This window comes from Danio rerio, chromosome 4 (assembly GCF_052040795.2).
Source record: "Danio rerio strain M-AB ecotype USA chromosome 4, GRCz13ab, whole genome shotgun sequence".
Taxonomy (NCBI): domain Eukaryota; kingdom Metazoa; phylum Chordata; class Actinopteri; order Cypriniformes; family Danionidae; genus Danio; species Danio rerio.
Window position 1 is genome coordinate 46930113 of NC_141024.2, and position 23437 is coordinate 46953549.

Sequence of the window (23437 nt, forward strand, 5' to 3'; positions counted from 1 at the left end):
TTTGTACTTATTTAATAATCTACTTCATTTGCTTTACAGTTTATCCTGGAAAATAACTCAAATCCCTGTAAATCCCTGTGCTCCTCCAGCTGAATAGGACATTTGTTGATGTGTATTTGCTCAAATCTAACACAGTGTTGCTCTTGGATAATTGTGTTTGTTTTCTGATCAGAGAAAGGAGATGGGGGTTGCAGCCCAACACCACGGTACAACACCATGAGGTAGCTTGACAACAGTGCTCATTTCTTACTGCTGATTTTGTTGCTGTTTGTCCTCTACACAGGCTACAGTGCTGTAATCTCACTGTTCAGTGCTGTGAGAGTTTGTCTTCAGCTCTACAATCCTCACACTGTGTGCTGAGAGAGCTGGACCTGAGTAACAATAACCTGCAGGATTCAGGAGTGAAGCTTCTCTCTGATGGACTGAAGAGTCAACACTGTAAACTGGACATACTGAGGTAAAATAAAAACATTTCCATCAAATAAATGCTGCCACAAATGACTTTTACATTGTGAAATGCTGTAAAGTCTGATGAGGTAATGAGCATATGCTGTGAAGTATTTTATTTCTGTTTATTTATTGTGAATATTTCAAATTTAATGTGAAATCAAATATGAGAAACCCTGTTTATATCAGATATAGTATTGCTCTTTAGTGTCATTTCTGCTGAAATGATCATTGATTGGTGTTCTTTGGTGTTTTTGGGGCGTCTCTATATGAGCTGTGTTTCTGCAGATGTACAGCCCATCACTGAGTCTCTTTATTTACTGATGTTAATGTGTGTAAAGTTATATTCAGTCAGTTTATATTAATTTCAAGAATATTATTGACCAATATGAGGATGTTGATGTGATTTATTTGCAATACAGTTTGTAAAGTCGTATTTTCTGTCTGTTAATATTATATGAGAGTCTTGCTTTGTTTAACAAATATGAGGATCTGAATGGATTTGAAATATCAGAAATATAAAAACAGAAATAGCAATAAATAAATCTGTCTGGCCGACTCATTTTGGTCCAGAGATCTTCTCTTTAAAAAGTTTTTGTAATAATGAAATACAAATGTTTGATCTTCCTCCTTGAGATCATTAAAGCAACTCTGAAAAGTTAAAGGAGTCTTTTCCTTTTCCCTATGAGGAGAAATCACTCATTATAAGTACTTCAATAATTACAACACACTCACACACAATAATACAGTGTCTTTTACTGACCTCTACACAGACTACAGCGCTGTAAACTCACTGTTCAGTGCTGTGAGAGTTTGTCTTCAGCTCTACAATCCTCAAACTGTGTGCTGAGAGAGCTGGACCTGAGTAACAATGACCTGCAGGATTCAGGAGTGAAGCTTCTCTCTGATGGACTGAAGAGTCAACACTGTAAACTCGAGACACTGAGGTAAAGGATTCTCCACTCAACAGATACAGTTACATATTGGGTTACCTGATGTGGAGCCCCATTCAGTGGATTGACAAAAGAAGAAACAAAACATTTACAGGGTTGTGATTTCAATCACAAGGAAATCAGTGTATTTTATTGTATTTTATGTAGATTATTTTATCTAATTACCTCTAAAATCTTTATTTATATTTTATATTTTTAATGATTATATTTATAGTTTATCTGTGAATTGGTTTATTGGAGCAGGTTTGACAGGCTCTGATCATTTGCATTTTGCAGGTTCATAAATATATAAAGTCTCGTGGTCCTCTTATCTAAACTCAAATTTAGCAGTTTTCTTACCTTTCAAAATATTCAAGAATATATTAGATGACATTTAATATTCAGTTTTAATAAATAACAATAGTGAATAATTCTAACTGACACAAATTCCAATAGTTTTATCATATTAATAAACTCATAGTTTGTTTTTACATTAGATGAATGACTAAAATCACACTGTTGACATAATCTGTGTTCTTCTTTCTCAGATTGGTCACGTGTAAACTCACTGTTCAGTGCTGTGAGAGTTTATCTTCAGCTCTACAATCCTCAAACTGTGTGCTGAGAGAGCTGGACCTGAGTAACAATGACCTGCAGGATTCAGGAGTGAAGCTTCTTTCTGATGGACTGAAGAGTCAACACTGTAAACTGGACACACTGAGGTAAATGATTCTCCACTCAACAGATACAGTTTCATATTGGGTTACCTGATGTGGATCCCCATTTAGTGGATTGGCAGAGGAAGAAACAAAACATTTACAGGGTTGTGATTTTAATCATAGCTTTACTAATGAATGTTTGTAAAAATATATTCAAAAGCTTTACTGAGTAAACTGCAAAATGTCCAGACTCAAGACATTTCTTTCTGTAGATTGTTAGATGGATGGATGGATTATAATTATGTATTGCATTAAACAACTTACTAACAATTGCACAGTCATTTTGATTATTATTATTATTATTTTTTAGATTGGCCATGTGTAATCTCACTGTTAAGTGCTGTAAGAGTTTGTCTTCAGCTCTACAATCCTCAAACTGTATGCTGAGAGAGCTGGACCTGAGTAACAATGACCTGCAGGATTCAGGAGTGAAGAAGCTCTCTGATGGACTGAAGAGTCAACACTGTAAACTGGACACACTGAGGTAAATGATTCTCCACTCAACAGATACAGTTTCATATTGGGTTACCTGATGTGGAGCCCCATTCAGTGGATTGACAGAAGAAAAAAACAAAACATTTACAGGGTTGTGATTTTAATCATAGCTTTAATAATGAATGTTTATCTATAAATATATTTAAAAGCTTTACTTAGTCTATTATGAAATGTTGCACTTTCAGAGCTTCTTTTTTTCCAATATACCCAAATGTGACTTAAACTAAAGGAATCAGTTTGATTTAAGGATCTTTTTTAATGAATTACCTCTGAATTATTTGTTCATATTTTATATTTTTATATTTATATCTGTTGTGTCCTGGTGAAGTTTAGACATGCTCTGCTGTTTGTTCAGTTTGCAGTTTCTTCTAAACATATAAAAGTCTCACGACACTCTTAATATTATCTAAACCAGTGATCCACAACCTTTTTCTAACTGCGGACCGGTCAACGTGAATCCACTGTGTACTCATATGGAACTTTATTAGCACATTGCTCCAACATTACAATGCTATTATAACATTAGGAAGTAATAACTTTATGAACACATTGCTCCAACAATATAACATATTATAACATCAGTAACGCTAAATCAATGGGAGCCCTGAGCTTGTTTCTTTGCAACGAGATGGTCCATAGAAGGAAGATTGCTGGAAAAAGCGCGTGCACGTCTAGAACGTGCTGACGTGAGATGTCTGCTTTAGCCAATCAGAACAGTCAGACGCATTCACGTCCGCGTGGTTTATGAGAATAAAAGCCTTTGAATATTTTTCCAGACACATTTAGCTGCTAGAAATGAGTCACATAACGTTTATATGTTCCCTTTAATGCCAACCGTATAAATAATTATCGATAAGATGCTTATGATAAGCCGTTGTTTGTTTACCTTCAAGCTTTGCATGTGCCTGTGAAACAGCCCGTGGGCGCCAGCACACACACATAGAGTATCATGTACATCTCGACATGCGAAAGTGTTTCTCAAACTCCTTTAACAGTGAAGACTGGTGATCGTGCAGCAGCTTGGTGAGTGAGGGCGCAGGCTCAGTATCACACAAAATCCGCGCTACTGTTTGAAACACGTCCGATATGCCTCTGTTCACGCGCTGTCCCCACAAATCCAATTTAAATCCAGCTTCTTTATCTGCCAACTTAAAGATAATTAATTCTTGTTCAGCCCGGTACTGATTGATCCACGCACCAGCACCCACCTGGGGGTTGGGGACCACTGATCTAAACCACTACAATAATATGAAGACACACTATAAGCATGTATTCAGCAGTTTACTGAAAGGGACCTGGGGCCTCATGTACGAAGACTTGCGTGGAAATCTTACTAAAACATTGTGTACGCACAAAGCTGTAAATGTGCGTACGCAGAAAAAAATTCAGATGTATGAAACACTGCGTACGCCGAATCTCACGCATATTCTTTTGTACATCTGAATGAACGTGAAACTGAGCGCAACATGCACGAGCACAAAACCCCTCCCTGCCTCCTCCCCCGTATGAATATGCTAATGACTCTACTTTGACAAAACCCAACGAAAAAGCAAAGGCAAAAGCAAGCAAGAAGAGAAACTTTGAACAGAATGTGAATTGGAGGTGCTGCTTTCGGAGGTAGACCGGAAAAAAGTGGTGTTATTTGCAAGTTTGTTCTCCGGAATTAACAACAAAAGAAAAAAAATAGAGAGTTTAGCTGATGCGGTTAACACAGTTGGGTCTGAACATCGCACTGAGTGAATTAAAACAAAATAGTGTGATTTATAGGTGTAAAATGTTGCAGTACTCTTAACAGTCTCAGTGGCGCAGCTCATAAGACGCATGTGATCATGTTTTGACACATTCGAGCATGAACTCGGTTCGAATCCAGCGTCTAATGAACTCTTTTTTTTCTTTATTTCCCCGCTACATATCAGATTTTGCCCACTATTTATAACGAGAAAGACAAGTAGGAATCATTAATAAGTTTGTGCATCATATTTTATTTGCACATTTATTGAATGGAAATGTTTCTGATTCACGCATGCAAATTCATCTTCAGATAGTGTCTTTATAGCAATGTGTGTGCGGTAGATCGCTCAGATTACATTGGGAAAACAGGCGACTGCTGCAAATTGTGCTTTAATGTTTAGCTGGTCAACTGTATGGTATGGAAACCTTATATACCTACTATATGAACCTGTCTCATACAGCTGCCATTGCAAGACTCAGACACTTTGTAAAGAGCAATTTAACACAACTGCCTCTAGGAGTCGCCAATGGAAATAAAACAGACACAAACAAAAAATGTGCGTACGCCAGCCATAAAGCTGGCGTGGAGCTACGCACATTCCCACGTTCAGTTCATCGTTAGTAAATCCAAACGTGAGCGATTCTGAGCGTGAAACCTGGCGTACGCAAAGTTTTTGTGCATACGCAGCGTTGATACATGAGGCCCCTGGTGAACTGATGTATTTACTACACATGCATCTGAAAATAACCCTGATTACTCATTCACATGAAGCAATATATTAAGTGAAGATCTTCTGTCAGAAAGGCTGTGTGTGAAGGAGAGTCAGCGCTCATGATTATTGATCAGGTGTTTCTCAGCTGACAGAATAAAAGTCCCCTAATGCTCCATCAGTGTGAATGTGACTGTCAGGCTGGTGAAAGAGACATTAAGAGAGCGGGTTTGTGTTTGTTTTAGTTTATTCACATCATCGTCCACAATATAATATACAAATGAAGATCAGGTCATTTTCTGTTGCTCTTTATACTGTATAGTTTGATCTACAAGCTAAAGTTTGTGACTGTCAGGGCTGTAGTACTCGTCCAGACTCAAGACGTTTCTTTCTATAGTCTAGGTCTCGATAATATTCAGACATGATCTTGGTCCAGCAATAGCCATTGGTTGAGCGTGTTTGTCAGGAAAACAGGTAACATCACTGTTAAATCCACTGTGAGTCTAGAATGGGCGCTGACACTCTCGTGTGATACGCTTGTCTGCAGCTGCGTCTTATTGCTCCTCCTCCATATGAGTGCCCTGTTCAAGTGCGCATCAGTCACTGTCACTCACTCAGACACATGTGGGACACCGCTCTGTTTCTTAAGACTCCTGGCTGACAGACATCTAGAAAAAAAAATGTCTGGACACCTGATTAGGGCTGGGCGATGTGGATTTGATTAGATCAGGTTAGGTTAGATTAGATAAGCTACATTATTGGGGAAAGATAATCTAGTGAAGTGATCAAGTAAATGTAGGCCCAGTCACGACCATTCCCTTTAGATTGTAGATGAATTCATAAGCAAACAAACCTGCAGACATGTGAAGGAGAGATCGGGCCTTTTGCTCATGAGTATAATCTGAGGTTTAGACCCGCTCACACGCTTTGGAGAGGAATGTATGAGTGAAAGAGAAAGCGGATGGCCAATCATGAGCTGTGGCCTCAACACATTACACACATATTAGTTTGAGCACTGGCTAGAAAGTATCTATAGGCTGTATCATATTTGCTTGTCCACAGTTTTAGTAGTTACAGTTTATTACAATGGCTATGACAGTTTTTTCAATACATTTAACAAGTTTGCTAAAAGTTTTGCTAAACGCAGCAACACACCTAAAACACACAATTGGCAAAACAGTTAATTTCATGCTCAAAATCACACATTGTAAACTAAACCTCTAAACTTCTTTTTAAAATACAATAATAAACTAACACAATACACCATGTTTAACAAAACACTGTAAACATGTTTCAAAATGAAATTATTGTTCAAAACAGAAACATTTAGTCAATCAGAACACACTGACAATAAAAACAATATCATCAGCTAAAATAACAGAAACTGCATTAGTTTATGTGTCAGCTCTGCCCTTATATTTGAAGACTCTCTACATTTTCATTTTGTTGGGTTTAGTAAATGCAGGCATTTTCTTTCTTTTACTGCAAAAGTTCAATACAAAAATAAAGAAAAAAATTGCTTTATAAAATTTACAGTTCATGTAAAAAAATACAGACACAGAATTGCTGCAGTACAGAATTTATTTGCAAAAGGACATCACTGCAATATATACAAACAGAAAAAGCATCACAATTATAATAAAAGACAAAATAATTTTCTATTCTGCTTGGTCTTCTGCATTTGCCCGACTTCTTCTCTGGCCCGGCATGGTAATGATGGCCCTTTGGCCTATTATGTTTCTTTTACGGGGACGCCTTTTCGCTAAGTCAAAGCCAGCCTCGTCAACATAGATAATTTCATGTGGGACTTGATTGACCTCCAACTTCACGACTCTTTAAAAGTAATTAGACACAGTGTAAATGCTTTACTGTACTGTATAACTAATGTATGTACCAATGAACGCCAGGTTTATAGAGTAGTTTACTGCAAAACACACTGTGCATAGTAATCACTGTATTGCATAACCTTATCTGGACGTATTGGTGACAGAGTTCTGTAATGTGCTCACTGTTCCTTTCAAAAACCTCATGAGTCCTTTTTTAGAACATATAGTATGATCATGTGATATGAAAAACCACAACACATGAGTGTGCTTTCTAGATGGGAATTATGTTCATATGGGAGCCGGGAGATATGAGAGATGGGAGCATATATATATATATATATATATATATATATGACAGCTGATTCCCATCTAGAAAGCACACTCATGTGTTGTGGTTTTTAAAATTACATGATCATACTGTATGTTTAAAAAGAGGACTCTTCTTGAAAGGAACAGTGAGCACATTACAAATTGAAACACAAATATATTCCCTGTGTGTGTGTGTGTATATATATATATATATATATATATATATATATATATATATATATATATATATATATATATATATATATACACACAGGGAATATATTTGTGTTTCAATTGACAATATGAACAGCTGTTCACTTTGGCTTTAGCCTATATAGGTTCTGTTTAGAACATGGTGTTATCTGTTTTGACATACTGTGTTAAAGCATTTGTAAATTTGACTGTAAAATTACATTGTTTTGGTTTTGGTTGAATTTGTGTGTAAAAGAATTTCAAGCATTTTAAATTGGTGTTAACTGGATGCATTTTGTGTCAAAGCTACAAGAAATGTGTTAATTGTATAGCCCACGAAGACAGATGTTGTGCTAACCGTGTTAAGAGTTTAGGAAACTTGTTAAATGTATTGAAAAAAGTGTCATAGCCATTGCAAAAAACTGTAATAAATGCGTCTTGATGATGCTTTGATGTAGGGCTGGACGAGAGTGTGAAGCTGCATTGAGTTTGTGCTGGGCATCCTCCAAGATAAGCTGCTCAGCATCTGTCTGTTGCTCTGTCCTGCCTTGGTGTTTTGGTCATTCAGAGGAGTTCACCAGTGTTTCTTTCTTCTCCAGTTATTCCTCTTCAGAGATCGTGTGTGTGTGTGTGTGTGTGTGTGTGTGTGTGTGTGTGTGTGTGTGTGTGTGTGTGTGTGTGTTACAAACCCCTGATGTTAATCTAGGGGATGGTGGGGTTTGACATTAATTTAATTAATTTATATTTATACAAACAGTGAATGAGTGCAAAGGACAACCAAAGCAATGCCAAAAATATGTGCTTTTATTTACAATTCCCAAAAGTGAACAACACATTGAATTAATCAAAATAAAGAAAAAGTAAGTAAGGCAAAAATATACTATTTACAATATGAGACAAATAAAGACGGGAAAAAACAAGAGAGCTGGCAGAAGGGACGCGGGCGATGCTAAAGAAATGAAAAGAACAGAACCCGAACTAAATCTAACTCCCAAGAAGCATCTAGTTAACTAGCTATGTGAAAACAATATAATTAGCACGCAAAGATACTTCCGAGTCCCAACTATCTACTCTATCTATCTATCCAAAAAGTACAAGGAGTGGCGCTCGCCCCTAACCTAATGCACTAAACAGCAGAGTAGTCCTATGTGTTGCAAAATGTATGTCACGTGACCTTCTTACCTGTCCGCTTCGTCCAAGCCTCGTAAACAACGCAAACTGAGAATGATATATGAATAACAGACGGATAATGTGCACACAGAAACGAGCAACAACAAAATACACAGTTAGACAGGGTTTTAAATACGGAACGCAATAAATACGGAAACAAGCGACAAAAGCAGAGAAAGAGAAAAAGGCAAGGGAGAGAAATCAAGGCACTACTAGCGAGTGGTCTGGCCCGCACTTTTATGACGGGTGGTCTTGACGTAACCAGGGAGGAATGACTGACAGCTGAATGGACCAATGAAAGGAACCTGAGAATAATGAAAACAGATATGGGTGAACGGAGAGAGAGAGAGAGAGAGAGAGAGGAAAAAAACAGAGCACAAATACATAACAGTGTGTGTGTGTGTGTGTGTGTGTGCAGACTGGCAGTGGCATGTTGGCATATCTCATGATAGATCTGAGGGGAGAGACGAGATTATCAGACATCAGGATATCTTTAAAGGCGATTATTAATTAGAGATGGGAAGTAACGAAGTACAAATACTTGGTGACTGTACTTTCTCTGGTCTCAGTACTTTTCTCCACTACTTATTTTTTGACAACTTTTACTTCTTACATTTTTACAGAAATATCTGTACTTTCTACTGCTTAAATTTATATATCGGGCTTGTTACTTTGGTTTTCATATGTTGGGAGCTGTGATCTAGATTATTTCTTGTCTTGAGCCATTTGAGTGCCTTTTCGATTCAGTCGATTTATTTTTATCATTGGTGCTTTTTCAATCAAGGATACTATGCGCCATATGTAGGCTAGTTTATGAAGATTACTATGAGAAAGGCACGGATGACTTCTCAAATGAGACAGAGGTAGACAGCGAATTTAACATGACTGATGCTGTCCTGGTTACATGGTAATGAGGCCCATTTTGCTTAATCAGATCGCAGGTAAACGAGAGAGACATTCCAGTTCAAATAGGAAATTTAAATGCTTAAGGTGGAATCTTTTGTCCACTTCTGACTATATTGCACTGGATTTCTCTGGTCTTTCAATCTAATACAGCAAACAAAGTGCTATTATGTAAAGATTTGTACATTCAGTTCTAAAACAATCAAATAATGTATGAAAATTATATGCATTATATGCAAATTATACGCTACAGCCTAATGAACAACAAAGTTGTCCAGCTAAGGTTTTATGCAGCAGATGCCCTTCCAGCCACAACCCAGTACTGGGAAACACCCATACACTCTCCCATTCACACATGCACTTATTCACTAGGGCCAATTTAGGTTATCTATTCACCTATACAGCATGTTTTTGGACTGTGGGGGACACCGGTTATTTACCAACCTAGTGAAACTTACTTGAGTACAAAAGCGTAGTCAGTACTTCAACTTTTACCAGAGTCATTTTAAACATGAGTGTCTGTACTTCTACTTGAGTAAAGGATGTGTGTACTTTTGCCATCTCTGTTATTAATAAATATTGTCTGACATCAACCAGCCCTACACCTGATTAGACGTTTCAGACCTCTGCAACATTTCATTCACTCATTGTGACGACCCCAGGACTTCAGTATGGATGTGGCAGATCCTGATTGGGTGCCTGGTTGTCACCAATTGGCTCAAACCATATAAAAGGGTTTTGAGTGCTAGCTTCTGGAGGACGGTGTGGCTACGGGCCGTCCTCGTGTTCAGATCATCTCTTCATTTCTGCAACCTTATGGTTTTGTTTAGCATTATTTATTTGTGTAGTTAAAGTAGTTATTTTCTTTATTTTTTCCCCTAGACGTTTGTTTGTTGATTTGTTGTTCTATTTAGTTTTATGTATAATAAATAAGTTGCATATACATTCTTTTGTTGTCCGAACTCTTTTATGTTGCGACTCAAAACGAGGGGGTCGTAACATAAAATTGGGCGCTCGTCCGGATAATTTAACTACACATAAGGTAATGCATTTTGTTTGTGTTCACCAATGTAAATGAGTAGACTTCAGGTAGTTAGAGTGTTCTCAGCTGGGTTTGTAATCCTTCCATCGAGACACTATTTGTTATTTTAGTTTGTTATTTTGCCTTTTTTATTTTTGAAGGTTATTCTGGATGGAGATTATTAAGTCTCTGTCGGGGGTACGCATCGGGCTTTTGGCTATGCCAATTGTCCTCGAGCTTAGCGTTTAAAAGCCGCCCCGAGTCCGGTACACCTTTGAAGATTAGGTAGGTTAAGTTAGTTATTTTTCGTGTAGGTAGGAACTGAAGTCTCTCATTTTCATTCTTTTCATAAGGTGACACTTTGTTTTTTCCGTACTTGTTAATTACGATGCCCTCCGATTAATAGAGTAACTATAGTTTATAGTAATCTCTTATAACGGTGAGTTTTTGTAAACTGAGCGCGTCTGCTGTTTTTGTTCCTGGCGAAGTGGCTGATGGGATTTGTAGTTGTTAGGCGCTAGTTTCACGTGCGCTTCAGTGTGTGCGCGCTTTGTTGTTGTTGTTAGAGCGTTTGCTGTTGGCAGTCATGTCGTCTTCATCACTTATTGAAGATTTCTTTGCATTTCCTTCGGAGATACTACTGGAGAGATGTACGAAGGAGGAACTGTTGCAGATCGCGGAGCGTTTTGATATTGAGGTAACGAGTAATGACAAGAAACTCAAGGAAACGCTGATGAAAGCTGTGAAGAGCGCACTTTGTGAACGCGGCGTTTTAGAGGTAAGAGCTCCTATTATTCCTGATGAGTCTGTATCGTCTCCTGTTTGTAGTGTCGATCTAAATGCAAAGTTTAGTGAAATGTCGTTGCAAGAAAAACAGCTGTGTGTTGATGCGGAAAAATTTAGAGCCGAGCGTGATGTTTGTGCTTTGAAAGAGAAAGAGTTGGAGAATGATTTTGAAGTAAAGAAAATGCAACAACAGTTAGAAATGCGGAAAATGGAGTTGGAGTTGCAGAAAGAGCGAGAGGAAAGAGAGTTTCAATTGCGAAAACTTGAGCTGGAATTGAAATTAAAATCACATCAAGCTCCTGTAATTTCAGCTGCTGAGTCAAATGTGTTTGATGTACACAAAAACATTAGGCTAGTGCCGCCGTTTTTGGAGAGGGAAGTAGAGAAATACTTTCAGCATTTTGAACGTGTTGCAGAGTCATTAAAGTGGCCAAAGACTTTTTGGACATTATTATTGCAGTGCGTGTTGATAGGGAGAGCACAGGATGTGTATTCAGCGTTGACTACAGAGCAAAGTAGCGATTATGAGATTGTGAAGTCCGCTATTTTACAAGCTTATGAATTAGCACCTGAGGCTTATCGACAAAAATTCAGAACTCATTTTAAATCTGAGAAAAGCACTTTTCTTGAGTTTGCTAGAGAGAAAGAAAATTTGTTTGACCGCTGGTGCTCATCAGTAAAAATTAAATCTAAGGAGGAGCTTAGAGAGCTCATTCTTCTTGAAGAGTTTAAGTGCTGTGTTCCAAATGCTGTGGCCATGTATCTTAATGAGCATAAAGTGACTAAACTGTCTGAGGCTGCACTTATGGCAGATGAATTTACTCTCACTCACCAGAATACTGCTCATGTAAATGATATGAGTAGATTAAAGCTGAATTCTATGAGTAAAAGTAAAAAGATCCTTTCACGTCAGCATGTTGTGTCAGTTCCTGCTGAAAATGTTTCACTCACATGTCAAAAAGGTGAAATTATTTGTTTTTATTGTAAAAAACAAGGACATAAAATTTCTGACTGTGCTATTTTAAAAAAGAAAGATAAATCTGTTAAACCTGTTGGTTTGATTTCAAAAGTGAATCACAATGTTGGCACCGAGCAGATTGAGAAAATAAATATCAGTGAAATGGAGGATAAGACCAGTGTGGATTTTGGGCCATTCATTACTGATGGTAGTGTTTCTTTGCCTGATTCTGATGAATTTGTTCCTGTTCGTATTCTTCGTGATACAGGTGCTGGACAGTCATTTTTGATGCAAGGACTTTTGCCTTTGTCTGAACGTACTGCTACTGGGTCTCATGTGCTGGTCAGAGGGCTTGAAATGGGCTACATGGAAGTTCCATTGCACCACATTCACCTTAACTCCAAACTTGTAACAGGTGATGTAGTTGTAGGAGTTCGTGCTAACCTTCCTATTCCTGGTGTCACCTTTATACTTGGAAATGACTTGGCTGGTGGTAATGTGTGGGAGAAACCTGATGGTGAAATTCCACCTGTTGTGTTTCCTTCTGTTGAAGGATTGAATAAGCCTCCTGACTGTTCTGATTTGTTCCCAGCATGTGCAGTAACTCGAGCGATGACTAAGAGAGGAGTGTTGGATGAGACAGGAAGTGTTCTTAGTGATACTTTTATTTCATCTACAGACTTATCACTAGAGCCTGGTACTGTGAACACCACTACTGTAGATGAAGAGACTCCTGTGCACAATATTACATCTGTTGATGCACCTATTGAAAAGCCTCTTTCACTTTCTGAAAGTCCACCTTGTGATGCTAATGCTAACACTTGTTTGTTATCTCCACTTCATAGTGTGACTCGAGCTGAGCTGATTAAAGCCCAGCATGCGGATGAAGCTGTTCAGGAGATGTTTTCCTTAGTCGGTGCTGGTGGAGAAAACAAAGTCTCCACGTCTTATATTCTTCGGGATGGGTTGCTTTGCAGACAACAGCCTATGTCTTCTGACTCTTCTCTTGATCCTAGGATCCAAATTGTGGTTCCTTCAATTTTTCGTCATGATGTCTTAAGGCTGTCACACCAAGGCCCTGCTGGTCATATGGGGGTAAGAAAGACATGTGATAGGATTTTGAGGGAATTTTATTGGCCTAGACTTAAGAAAGATGTGACTAAATACATACGGTCTTGTCACAACTGTCAAATGACCGGGAAGCCTAATCAACGTATTCCATTGGCTCCTTTACAACCCATTGCTGTTTGTACTACCCCTTTTGAACACCTAATCATAGATTGTGTGGGTCCTTTACCCCGATCTAAGGCCGGACATGCTTATTTGCTTACTGTAATGTGCCAGTCTACACGCTATCCTACAGCTTATCCATTGAGATCGATCACAACAAAATCGATTTTAAAGGCTTTGACAAATTTCATGTCTATCTTTGGTATTCCAAAAACCATTCAGTCTGATCAAGGTTCAAATTTTATGTCCCGACAATTTTCAAAAGTTCTACAACAACTTAAAGTTAAACACAATATCTCAAGTGCTTATCATCCTCAGAGTCAGGGAGGTTTAGAAAGGTTCCACCAGACTCTTAAGTCACTTTTGAGATCCTATTGTGTTGAACTTGATTGTGACTGGGAGGATGGTCTTCCTTGGATGTTGTTGGCTATTCGTGAAGTTGTTCAAGAGAGCACTGGTTTTAGCCCCAATGAGTTGGTGTTCGGACACACAGTCCGAGGCCCGATTGCTGTTTTAGCCGATGAATGGAACATCACTGATCCACCTGAGAATGTTCTAGATTATGTCAGTGGTTTTCGCTATCGACTTTATGAAGCTCGAGCTATCGCTTTGCGAAAACTAGGTAAGTCTCAGGAAAAGATGCAGAGGTTGTTTGATCGCAAAGTTAAACTTCGAAGTTTTCAGGTTGGCGATAAAGTTTTAGCATTGCTTCCTGTTTTAAGTAGTCCGTTTCAGGCTAGGTTTAGTGGACCATACACCATAGTAAAGTGTTACACGAATAACAACTATCTTTTAAGTACACCTGATCGACGAAAGAAAGTACAGGTTTGCCATGTTAACTTGCTGAAGCCATACTTGAGCCCTGTTTCATCTCTTTCAGTACATGTCGTGACCTCCGATCTTGACTCCAGTGTTTCAGGAGCTTCTGTGGACATGACTACTGATCTGGATGAAAAGAGTGGTCCTTCACGAGGAGTTGTGGAAGGACGCCTGAATAATTCGGAATTTCTTGTTAATCTCTCTCATCATCTGTCTCATTTGTGCGAACCAGAGAAGACCAGTATCATTGAGTTGGTAAATTCATTCCCTTCTATCTTTTCTGATGTTCCTACTCAAACTCATGTCATTCAACATGACATTGATGTTGGGATGGCTTCACCTGTAAAACAACATCCATATCGGGTGAATCCTGTTAAAAGGAAACTCCTTGAGAAAGAAGTGGAATATTTGCTTGCTCACCGATTAGCAGAACCCAGTTTTAGTTCGTGGAGCTCCCCCTGCATTCTAGTGACTAAATCAGATCAATCTTATCGGTTTTGTACTGATTATAGGAAGCTCAATTCACTTACAAAACCTGATTGTTTTCCTTTACCCAGAATCGATGATTGTGTAGATCGGGTAGGATCTGCACAGTTTGTGAGTAAGTTTGATCTTTTAAAAGGATATTGGCAAGTGCCGTTAACATCTCGTGCTAAGGAATTGTCTGCTTTTATTACACCAGACAGTTTCCTACAGTACACAGTAATGCCTTTTGGAGTTCGAAATGCTCCAGCGACTTTTCAACGTCTGGTAAATCGAGTGTTATCAGGGATGCAGGGATGTGAAGCCTACCTGGATGATGTTGTGCTGTACAGTTCTACTTGGTCAGAACATCTAGCACAAATTAGAGAACTGTTTGAACGTTTAGCTAAAGCTAACTTGACTGTTAATCTTGCCAAGTGTGAGTTTGGTAAGGCTACAGTGACTTATTTGGGTAAGGTGGTTGGCAGAGGGTGCGTTCGTCCTATTAGTGCTAAAGTTGAAGCCATCTCTAGTTTTCCCACTCCCACTACTCGTCGTGAGTTAAGGCGTTTTCTCGGAATGGTGGGTTACTATAGAGGTTTTTGTAAGAATTTTGCAGATGTTGTTGCCCCTCTGACAGATTTATTGAGCCCAAAAAGACCTTTCCATTGGTCAGTGCAGTGTCAATGTGCTTTTGATAATGCTAAATCTCTTTTAGCTAATGCTCCGGTGTTGACTGCACCAAACTTTGAGAAACCTTTTCTTCTAGCGGTGGACGCTAGTGCTTTTGGTGCTGGTGCAGTTCTTCTTCAGGAAGATGACAAAGGAGTTGAGCATCCAGTCAGTTATTTTTCAAAAAAATTCAATTGTCATCAGCAGGTCTATTCCACAGTGGAAAAAGAGGCTTTAGCTCTTGTGTTGGCTGTTCAACACTTTGAGGTCTATTTGAGTTCAGTTTGTGGTCCTATTGTCATCTATACAGACCATAATCCTTTAACTTTCTTGGATCGAATGCGTGGAAAGAACCAGCGGATTATGAGATGGAGCCTTATATTGCAACCATTCTCTCTGCTGATTAAACATATTCGTGGCAAAGACAACCTGATTGCTGACGCTCTCTCAAGAGTGTAAAATGTCCCATTAGGTTGGGCATATCTTTTGTTTGTCTTTCTCCCTCTCTCTCTCTCTCTCTCTCTCTCTCTCTCTCTCTCTCTCGATTCTGTCTCTCTCTCATTTTCTATCTCTAGTCTTTACTCTGATTTCCTAGGGCCCAGGAGTCGGGGAGAAAACTGGAGTGAGATTTATGGAGATGAGTACTCCTGTTATTGTAAATTTCAATTTAGTTGGTTTATGTTCTGTTTGTTCCACTAGTTGTTTTTGTCGGTTCTTTAGGGAACCTCCTTTTGGAGTGGGAGGTGTGACGACCCCAGGACTTCAGTATGGATGTGGCAGATCCTGATTGGGTGCCTGGTTGTCACCAATTGGCTCAAACCATATAAAAGGGTTTTGAGTGCTAGCTTCTGGAGGACGGTGTGGCTACGGGCCGTCCTCGTGTTCAGATCATCTCTTCATTTCTGCAACCTTATGGTTTTGTTTAGCATTATTTATTTGTGTAGTTAAAGTAGTTATTTTCTTTATTTTTTCCCCTAGACGTTTGTTTGTTGATTTGTTGTTCTATTTAGTTTTATGTATAATAAATAAGTTGCATATACATTCTTTTGTTGTCCGAACTCTTTTATGTTGCGACTCAAAACGAGGGGGTCGTAACACTCATTCAGAAGGAGGTCATATTAAGATGCTACATTATTTGTGTGAGTGTGTTTGCTGATGTGTGGGCTTGATCAATAAGGAGAGCTAATCAGTATGTGTGTGGTCATCACTGCTGTTGACATGAGCAGAAACAGCAGTGAGCATCTCCACAACACAAAGAGATGTGTGATTGTCCGACTGTGTGATGTGGACTATTGCTGTGTTTGTAGATTGTCTGGCTGTATGGTGACAGAGGAAGGCTGTGGTTTTCTGTCTTCAGCTCTGACTTCAAACCCCTCACACCTGAGAGAGCTGGATCTGAGCTACAATCATCCAGGAGATTCAGGAGTCAAGCTGCTCTCTGAACAACTGGAGGATCCAAACTACACACTGGACAAACTCAAGTATGTGGAGCAGCACTGGCCTTGTGCTTTTACACTGAATGGCTTTAAAAAGACACTAGAAAGCTCTTTTTTGATCAGCTTCAGTTTTCTGTGAGGGTTATGGGGTGAGGACAGACAGAAGATACAGCTTGTAGAGTATTACAGTCATGTCTATGAAGAGCAAATCATTGAGTGTGAAATGAATCTCCTCTGTAAATGTTGGAGTGTATTGGCTCAGTTACAGTGACATTAAGCGGGACACACTGTACAGTTTCAGCATTTGAGCTGAGCAGAGAAACTTCTTCCTCCATTTCTGCTGAAGAATCCTACAATATCAGGTCAGGAATAGGGTTGGGGATTGAAGATGGATTCAGATTCTGGAATTAGACACTTGGATTAATGTTCAGACTCTTGTTCTAAAATCAACATCTGGATTCCTCTTCTCTGTGCACACATGTGTATTTTTCACTTGCTAATCTGTCAGGAACTTGGGCGCTGGCGAGCAGCTTTAATAATCTGAACATAGTTTAGAGATGGACTGCAACATGTGCTCAAAGGCTGCATGTGCTGAAGAACGATGGCAAAGCTAAGTGTGATCACTGTAATAAATGAATGTTGCAGCAGGGTGTCTCCATCAACATGAGCAGTATCTGCGCTCGCTTCACCAACAGCAGAGGAACAGAACGCACTGTGTTACATTCATTGTGCATCCCGGCTCAACCAACAAGTGTTGTGTGTTTTAGCTCAAGAGTTTGGAGCGTGTAGCTGAGCGGCTCAGTGCTAGCTTTAGCTTATTAGCTGAGGGGGAAACTAAACAGCTCATTCTCTCCATCTGTGTGTGTTTACAGTCTGGATCATGGAGGACACACGAGGATTACAGCAGGACCACGCAAATGTAGGACTACACACACAGATACACACACACATGCACACATACTCACACACATACACGCGCACACACACACACACAAGGATTACAGCAAGACTGCGCAAATGTAGGAACACACACACACACACATGCACACACACACACGAGGATTACAGCAGGACTGCACAAATGTAGGACCACACACACACAAACATATGCGCGCACACACACACACTCTCTCCCTCAATCACACACATACACACACATACACACACTCTCTCACAAACACACACACACGCACATGCACACACACACACACACACACACACATACATACTCTCACTTACACACAAACATACACACACACTCTCTCTCACACACACACACAAACACACACACTCTGTCTCTCTCACACGCATACACACACATGAATGCACACACTCTCTCACTTACACACACACGCACTCACACACACACACACATACACACACTCTCTCTCCCTCTCTCAATCACACACGCACTCACACCAACACTCTCTCTCTCCCTCTCTCAATCACACACACAAACACACATACACACACACGCAAGCATGCACACACACACACACACACACACACACAACACACACGCACGCACACACTCTCTCTCTCTGTCTCTCTCACACACACGCACGCACACACTCTCTCTCTCTGTCTCTCTCACACACACGCACACACACACACACACATCTGTGGGTATAAATGTGTGTGTTCTTGTGTTTAGATGTCTGTTTCCTTACTCTGGATCCAAACACAGCACACACTGAATTCATTCTGTCTGAGGAGAACAGAGAGGTGAAGAGTGTGAGAAAGAATCAGCCGTATCCTGATCATCCAGACAGATTTGATTATTGGCCTCAGGTGTTGTGCAGAGAGAGTGTGTGTGGACGCTGTTACTGGGAGATTGACTGGAGTGGAGATCATGATGTGTGTATATCAGTGTCATATAAGAGCATCAGGAGGAAGGGAGGTGTTGAGTGTTGGTTTGGTAATAATGCTCAGTCCTGGAGTTTGATCTGTGATTCCTCCAGTTTCTCATTCAGTCACAATAACACACGCACTAAGCTCTCAGTGAAGCCGCTCAGCAGGAGAATAGGAGTGTTTGTGGATCAAAGTACAGGAACTCTGAGCTTCTACAACATCTATAGAGACACAATGAGCCTCATCCACTCAGTCCAGACCACATTCACTGAGCCGCTCTGCCCTGGGTTTACTGTTTGGTCTGGATCATCAGTGAAACTGAGCTGAAGACTGACAAGAGATTTACCCAGAATCCACTGCAGGAGCAGTCAGCAGCAGTGTGTGTGCGTGCGTGTGTGTGTGTGTGTGTGTGTGTGCGCGTGTGTGTGTGTGTGCGTGCGTGTGTGTGTGTGTCTGTCGTAACTGCCGTCGTGAACGCAGAAGGAGCCCAATGTGAAACAATTCAAGTGATGTGCCTAATTGCAACGCTGAAAACTGCGGTTAAGGACGCCATAAGAAGCGGCAAAATTTACACCCGCGGACGAAACGCTTTTCCTAAAAGAAATCACACAGCCGCTAACTTAACACACTTTGAACAATATACCCGTCAGCTCTCTGAACAGGAATGGATGTGTTTTCAGGCACAAGAAAAGGAGTTCAGAGAAACTCTGGACGTGAAATTAATGAGCGATAAACAAGTCATACTCTTTAACCGGTAAAGACCCGCGTCATTGGACAAAATTAATATCCATCCTCTGTGGAGTATATTATAAGAACGGAACTTACACAATAGTGCACAGAGACGGACGGCCACTGGGCCTGCCTTTGTTGAAATATACAGCGAGAATTCTGAGAAAATTCCCTCTCTGTGGAGCATTCCCATTCGGATTTGAACAGCACACACTCACTGAATGGATAGATCACCAGTTGCACCACATACGGAAAACTATTCAACCAGCGCTCAACAGAGCGACAAAATCCAGCAGAGCGAGAGAGTCAACTGAGGTGAGCCAAAATGAGCTTGTCTATCTCTGGAAACATCGTAGAGGTAAAGCCATTGACATCATCTTAAATAATAGTACTCACCCGATTCCTCCTTCTGCCATAAGTGATGTGTCTAAGGTATATGAATACTATGTTAAGAAGTGTGGACCGAGGCAGCAGCATCACCAGCGCGACAGCCCCCCATGGTGTGGCATCCTTGGCCCGGTTGATATCAACACACAGCCCAGAACTTCCAACTTCACCACAAATGAAATCACAGAAGTGCTTCTCAGCCTTCCCAACAACAAGGCTTGTGGAGCTGACGGGGTAACTTATGAAGTGCTTAAAGCGACAAAACACTTCACAGCATCGACGTTAACACAGATTTTCAATGTCTGCTTAATCAATGGAAAAGTTCCTGATTTGTGGAAAGGAGCCATCATCCACAGGATTCCCAAGAAAGACAACATTCCGTAAGACCCCTCCACCTGGAGGGATATATCACTGCTGCCCTCCATTTACAAGGTATTTATGAAATGCATTTTAAATCATATTCTGCCTTGTGGATTCTGGTATACTATCAACAAAGCAAAAAGCATATATAGAGAGGCAAGGAATGAACGAACATGTTTTCTGTTTGAAGACTGCTATTGATGACTTTAAACACGAGTCCTCCCGCTTTTTTGCTGTGTTTCTTGACTTTCGGGATGCTTTTGGGTCTTTACCTCATAGTGAAATGATTCGTTCTCTTGAAGAGATAAAACTGCCAGAGCAGTACAGACTGATAATTAAGGATGTATATGAGAAATCTTTTATACAAGTAATGTGCGGACAGCAATTGACAAAACCCATAAAGCTTGCAGTTGGAATTAAAACAGGCTGTCCTTGGAGCGCAGTGAATTTTATTCTGGCATTAAACCAATGGCTGAAATGGATCTGCCTCCTCGCCCCGCCCGATGTAATATCTCCGAATCCCGTCCAAGCCTACGCAGATGACGTCGTCTTAGTGTCAAGAGAGGAAAATGTCATTACCAATATGTTGTCAGACACTGACCGCTTTTTGCAGTGGTCTGGACTCGAGGTGAAGAACAGCAAGTGTGCAGTGTTTTATGAACGCCGATCCGGCGGCAACAGGTGGCACAGAGCCAAATATGACCATCCTCCTGTGTTCACAATCTCAGGAAATGCGATCAGAGTTTATGCCAGACATGAGACTTATAGTTACCTTGGACATAAATTTAAGGTAGCTGGAGAATGGCAAGAACAACTGAATGAAATCTGCAATGAGTATTTTTGCAGACTGGACAAAATAGATCGCTGTCCCTTACAGTCCTGTCTAAAACTCCAAGCAGTTCATGAGATCGCTCTCTCCAAAATACAATATCTGTTTGCTAACGTACACATCTCAAAGAAAGCTTTAAAGCAAATGAATGATAAGGCTGTGCAGCTGGCACGAAAATGGTTATGTCTTAATACACACATGACAAGAAGTATTTTATTCACTAATAAAACAGAGGACGGACTCGGGTTTCCCAATATCGAGTGGATCTACACAGCTACTAGGATAAACCATCTATTGCACATGTTGAACAGCGATGACCCGACAGTACAAAGGCTAGCCCGGAGCTCACTCCTTCTGGATCTGGGTAAACGCAAGGTGCCATATGCAGCTGAAGGAGAACCAAGTTTCTTAAGATTTAGAAAGAAACTTAATGGTAGGCTGGATACAGCGTCTGTGGGATTTGGAGTGCGCTCAGACTGGCCGGACCTGAATGACTTGTGCAGCAGCAATAACATACAGCTGAGCTGGAGGAACACGAGCGGACAGCAGGTGAAAGTCAGCGATGAGGTGATCATGGACATTGATAACACATCTGCTGAAGCAACTTTAGATAATGGTGGAGAAAAGAAGGAGTTGAAGGGCAGGACGTGCAGGTATGAGATTCTCCAGCACTTTTATACACAGCAGCGCAGTTACTGGACTCATCTGCGGCTGCAGGGCAAACTGGCCTGCCTGCAGAGCGCGGATCACACAGTCTCACACATTGCGCTACACAACCCCGCTATTGACCACACTATTCTTAAGTTTGTCATTAGAGCTCGTTTACAAACACTTCCTACAAAGTTTAATCTGTCCGTGTGGTACCCGAAACACCATGAACCTATTTGCTTATTACATAGCGATAGAACGGTGGAATCAACAGCACACATAATGAACGGCTGCCCCGCGTTCAGAGGCATGTACATCACACGTCACGATCGCATTGTGAACATCACAGCTAAAGAGGTGGACAGAGTCAGTGTGCACAGTGCACTATACACTAACAAAACTGTACGAATGAACTGGTTTCCATCATTGAGCAGTAATGCACATGTTCTGAGTGCCGTCATTAGAGATTTTCCAAACACTCGTGATATTGTTGTTGTGGATGAAGTACTGAAAAACATTCTGATTATGGAAGTAGGCTGTTGTTTTGACTCATACATGGATCTGTGCTATTCAGAAAAAATGCTGAAATATAAACCATTAGTGAATGCTCTGAAAGTGTGTGGCTACAACACAAAGTTGGTGGTTTTAATTTACGGTAGCCTTGGGCATGTTCATAAACTGTGTGTGAGAGGACTACAAATTGCCGGACTCAGTAAAAAAAACTCTTAACAAATTGCAAAGTATTGTTCTGTATCTGCAATAATAGGCAGTCTTCATGTGTGGAGAAGACGATGCCATCTCTATCCTTAATCCATTTACTTAATACTGCACGTAGAATGGATTGAGTGTCTAATAGTGCCACGCAAAAGATCATCAATGGTTGCATGCTGCTTTTATTGTGAAACATTATGGGCTCCTTACGATTATTTGGATGCTGAATTGTTTTAATAGTATTAGTCATTCCAAATAAAATTAATCAAATGTGTGTGTGTGTTTGTGTGTGTGTTTGTGTGTGTGTGTGTGTGTGTGTTTCTCAGTCTTCATCAGTGTCATCATTGATGTTTATGAAGTGTCCTCCAGGATGCTGCTGTGTTCAGATCAGCTCATTCTTGTCTACAGATTGATCTTCTTCATTGTTTCTCTGTTGTTTGAGCACAAATAATAAAAGTCAATGTCAAATCCACTGCTGATATTAGAATGTGATGATGAACATGGAAATGTCTGAATCCTGTCTGAATCTCTGTCAAATCTTGAATCAACTGTAGAGAAATCCAGCAGCTCAATGAATAAAGGAGAAATGAAGTGTGACGTTTGTTTCTGCTCTTCTGATCTTCTTCTTCTTCATGATTTGACTTGAACTGAACAATAAAAACACATTTATTCCAGTATTTATTGATTTGTTCATGTTAGTTGATGACAGTAAAGTTGTTCTCTGTTAGTTCTTGTTGACTCTCAGTGCATTAACTGATGTTCACCAGCACAACTGTGCATTAATAATGCTTAATAAAGCGAATAAATCAAGCTCAGTAATGTCTGTGTCCAGTAATAAGCCAGTAACTCTTGACTAGATGAGGAGTTTTCAGTGTTGGATTGACTAAAGTAGGAAAACACACAGTTTAGCTGAAGCTTTCCTGCTGCGCTCAGAGAAATAAAGGCTTCTGCTCCATCAAGACCAACACAGAGACACTGAGGAGGAGCTTCTGAACACAGACCAGACGCTCTCTCAATCACAACACACACACACACACACACACATACACATACACATACATTCAGCACGTCTGTGGACACATCTGCACATTCAGCCACAGTCAC

The 23437-nt window shown here is 40.2% G+C and overlaps 1 protein-coding gene and 1 long non-coding RNA gene across 3 annotated transcripts in view; both read left to right on the plus strand.

The window, feature by feature from the left end:
* The window catches only part of LOC108183454 (protein NLRC3), a 43486-nt gene extending 20343 nt beyond the window's left edge, over nucleotides 1-23143 (plus strand). Inside the window, exons 5-12 of one of the 2 annotated variants that reach the window (XM_088650057.1) lie at nucleotides 284-457; nucleotides 1221-1394; nucleotides 1928-2101; nucleotides 2409-2582; nucleotides 16690-16863; nucleotides 17691-17737; nucleotides 18473-18543; nucleotides 22660-23143. In XM_088650057.1, the coding sequence (XP_088506183.1) occupies nucleotides 284-457; nucleotides 1221-1394; nucleotides 1928-2101; nucleotides 2409-2582; nucleotides 16690-16863; nucleotides 17691-17737; nucleotides 18473-18543; nucleotides 22660-22746 (1075 nt within the window). In that variant the 3' untranslated portion in view covers nucleotides 22747-23143. Of the gene's footprint in view, nucleotides 1-283; nucleotides 458-1220; nucleotides 1395-1927; nucleotides 2102-2408; nucleotides 2583-16689; nucleotides 16864-17690; nucleotides 17739-18471 lie in introns of both variants that reach the window. The other variant, XM_088650058.1, reaches the window with a different exon arrangement.
* Nucleotides 10992-16426, plus strand: LOC141376445 (uncharacterized). Its single transcript, XR_015942858.1, has 2 exons — nucleotides 10992-11233; nucleotides 12468-16426. It is a non-coding gene; the product is annotated as an uncharacterized LOC141376445 (long non-coding RNA).
* Nucleotides 23144-23437: the final 294 nt, after the last annotated feature.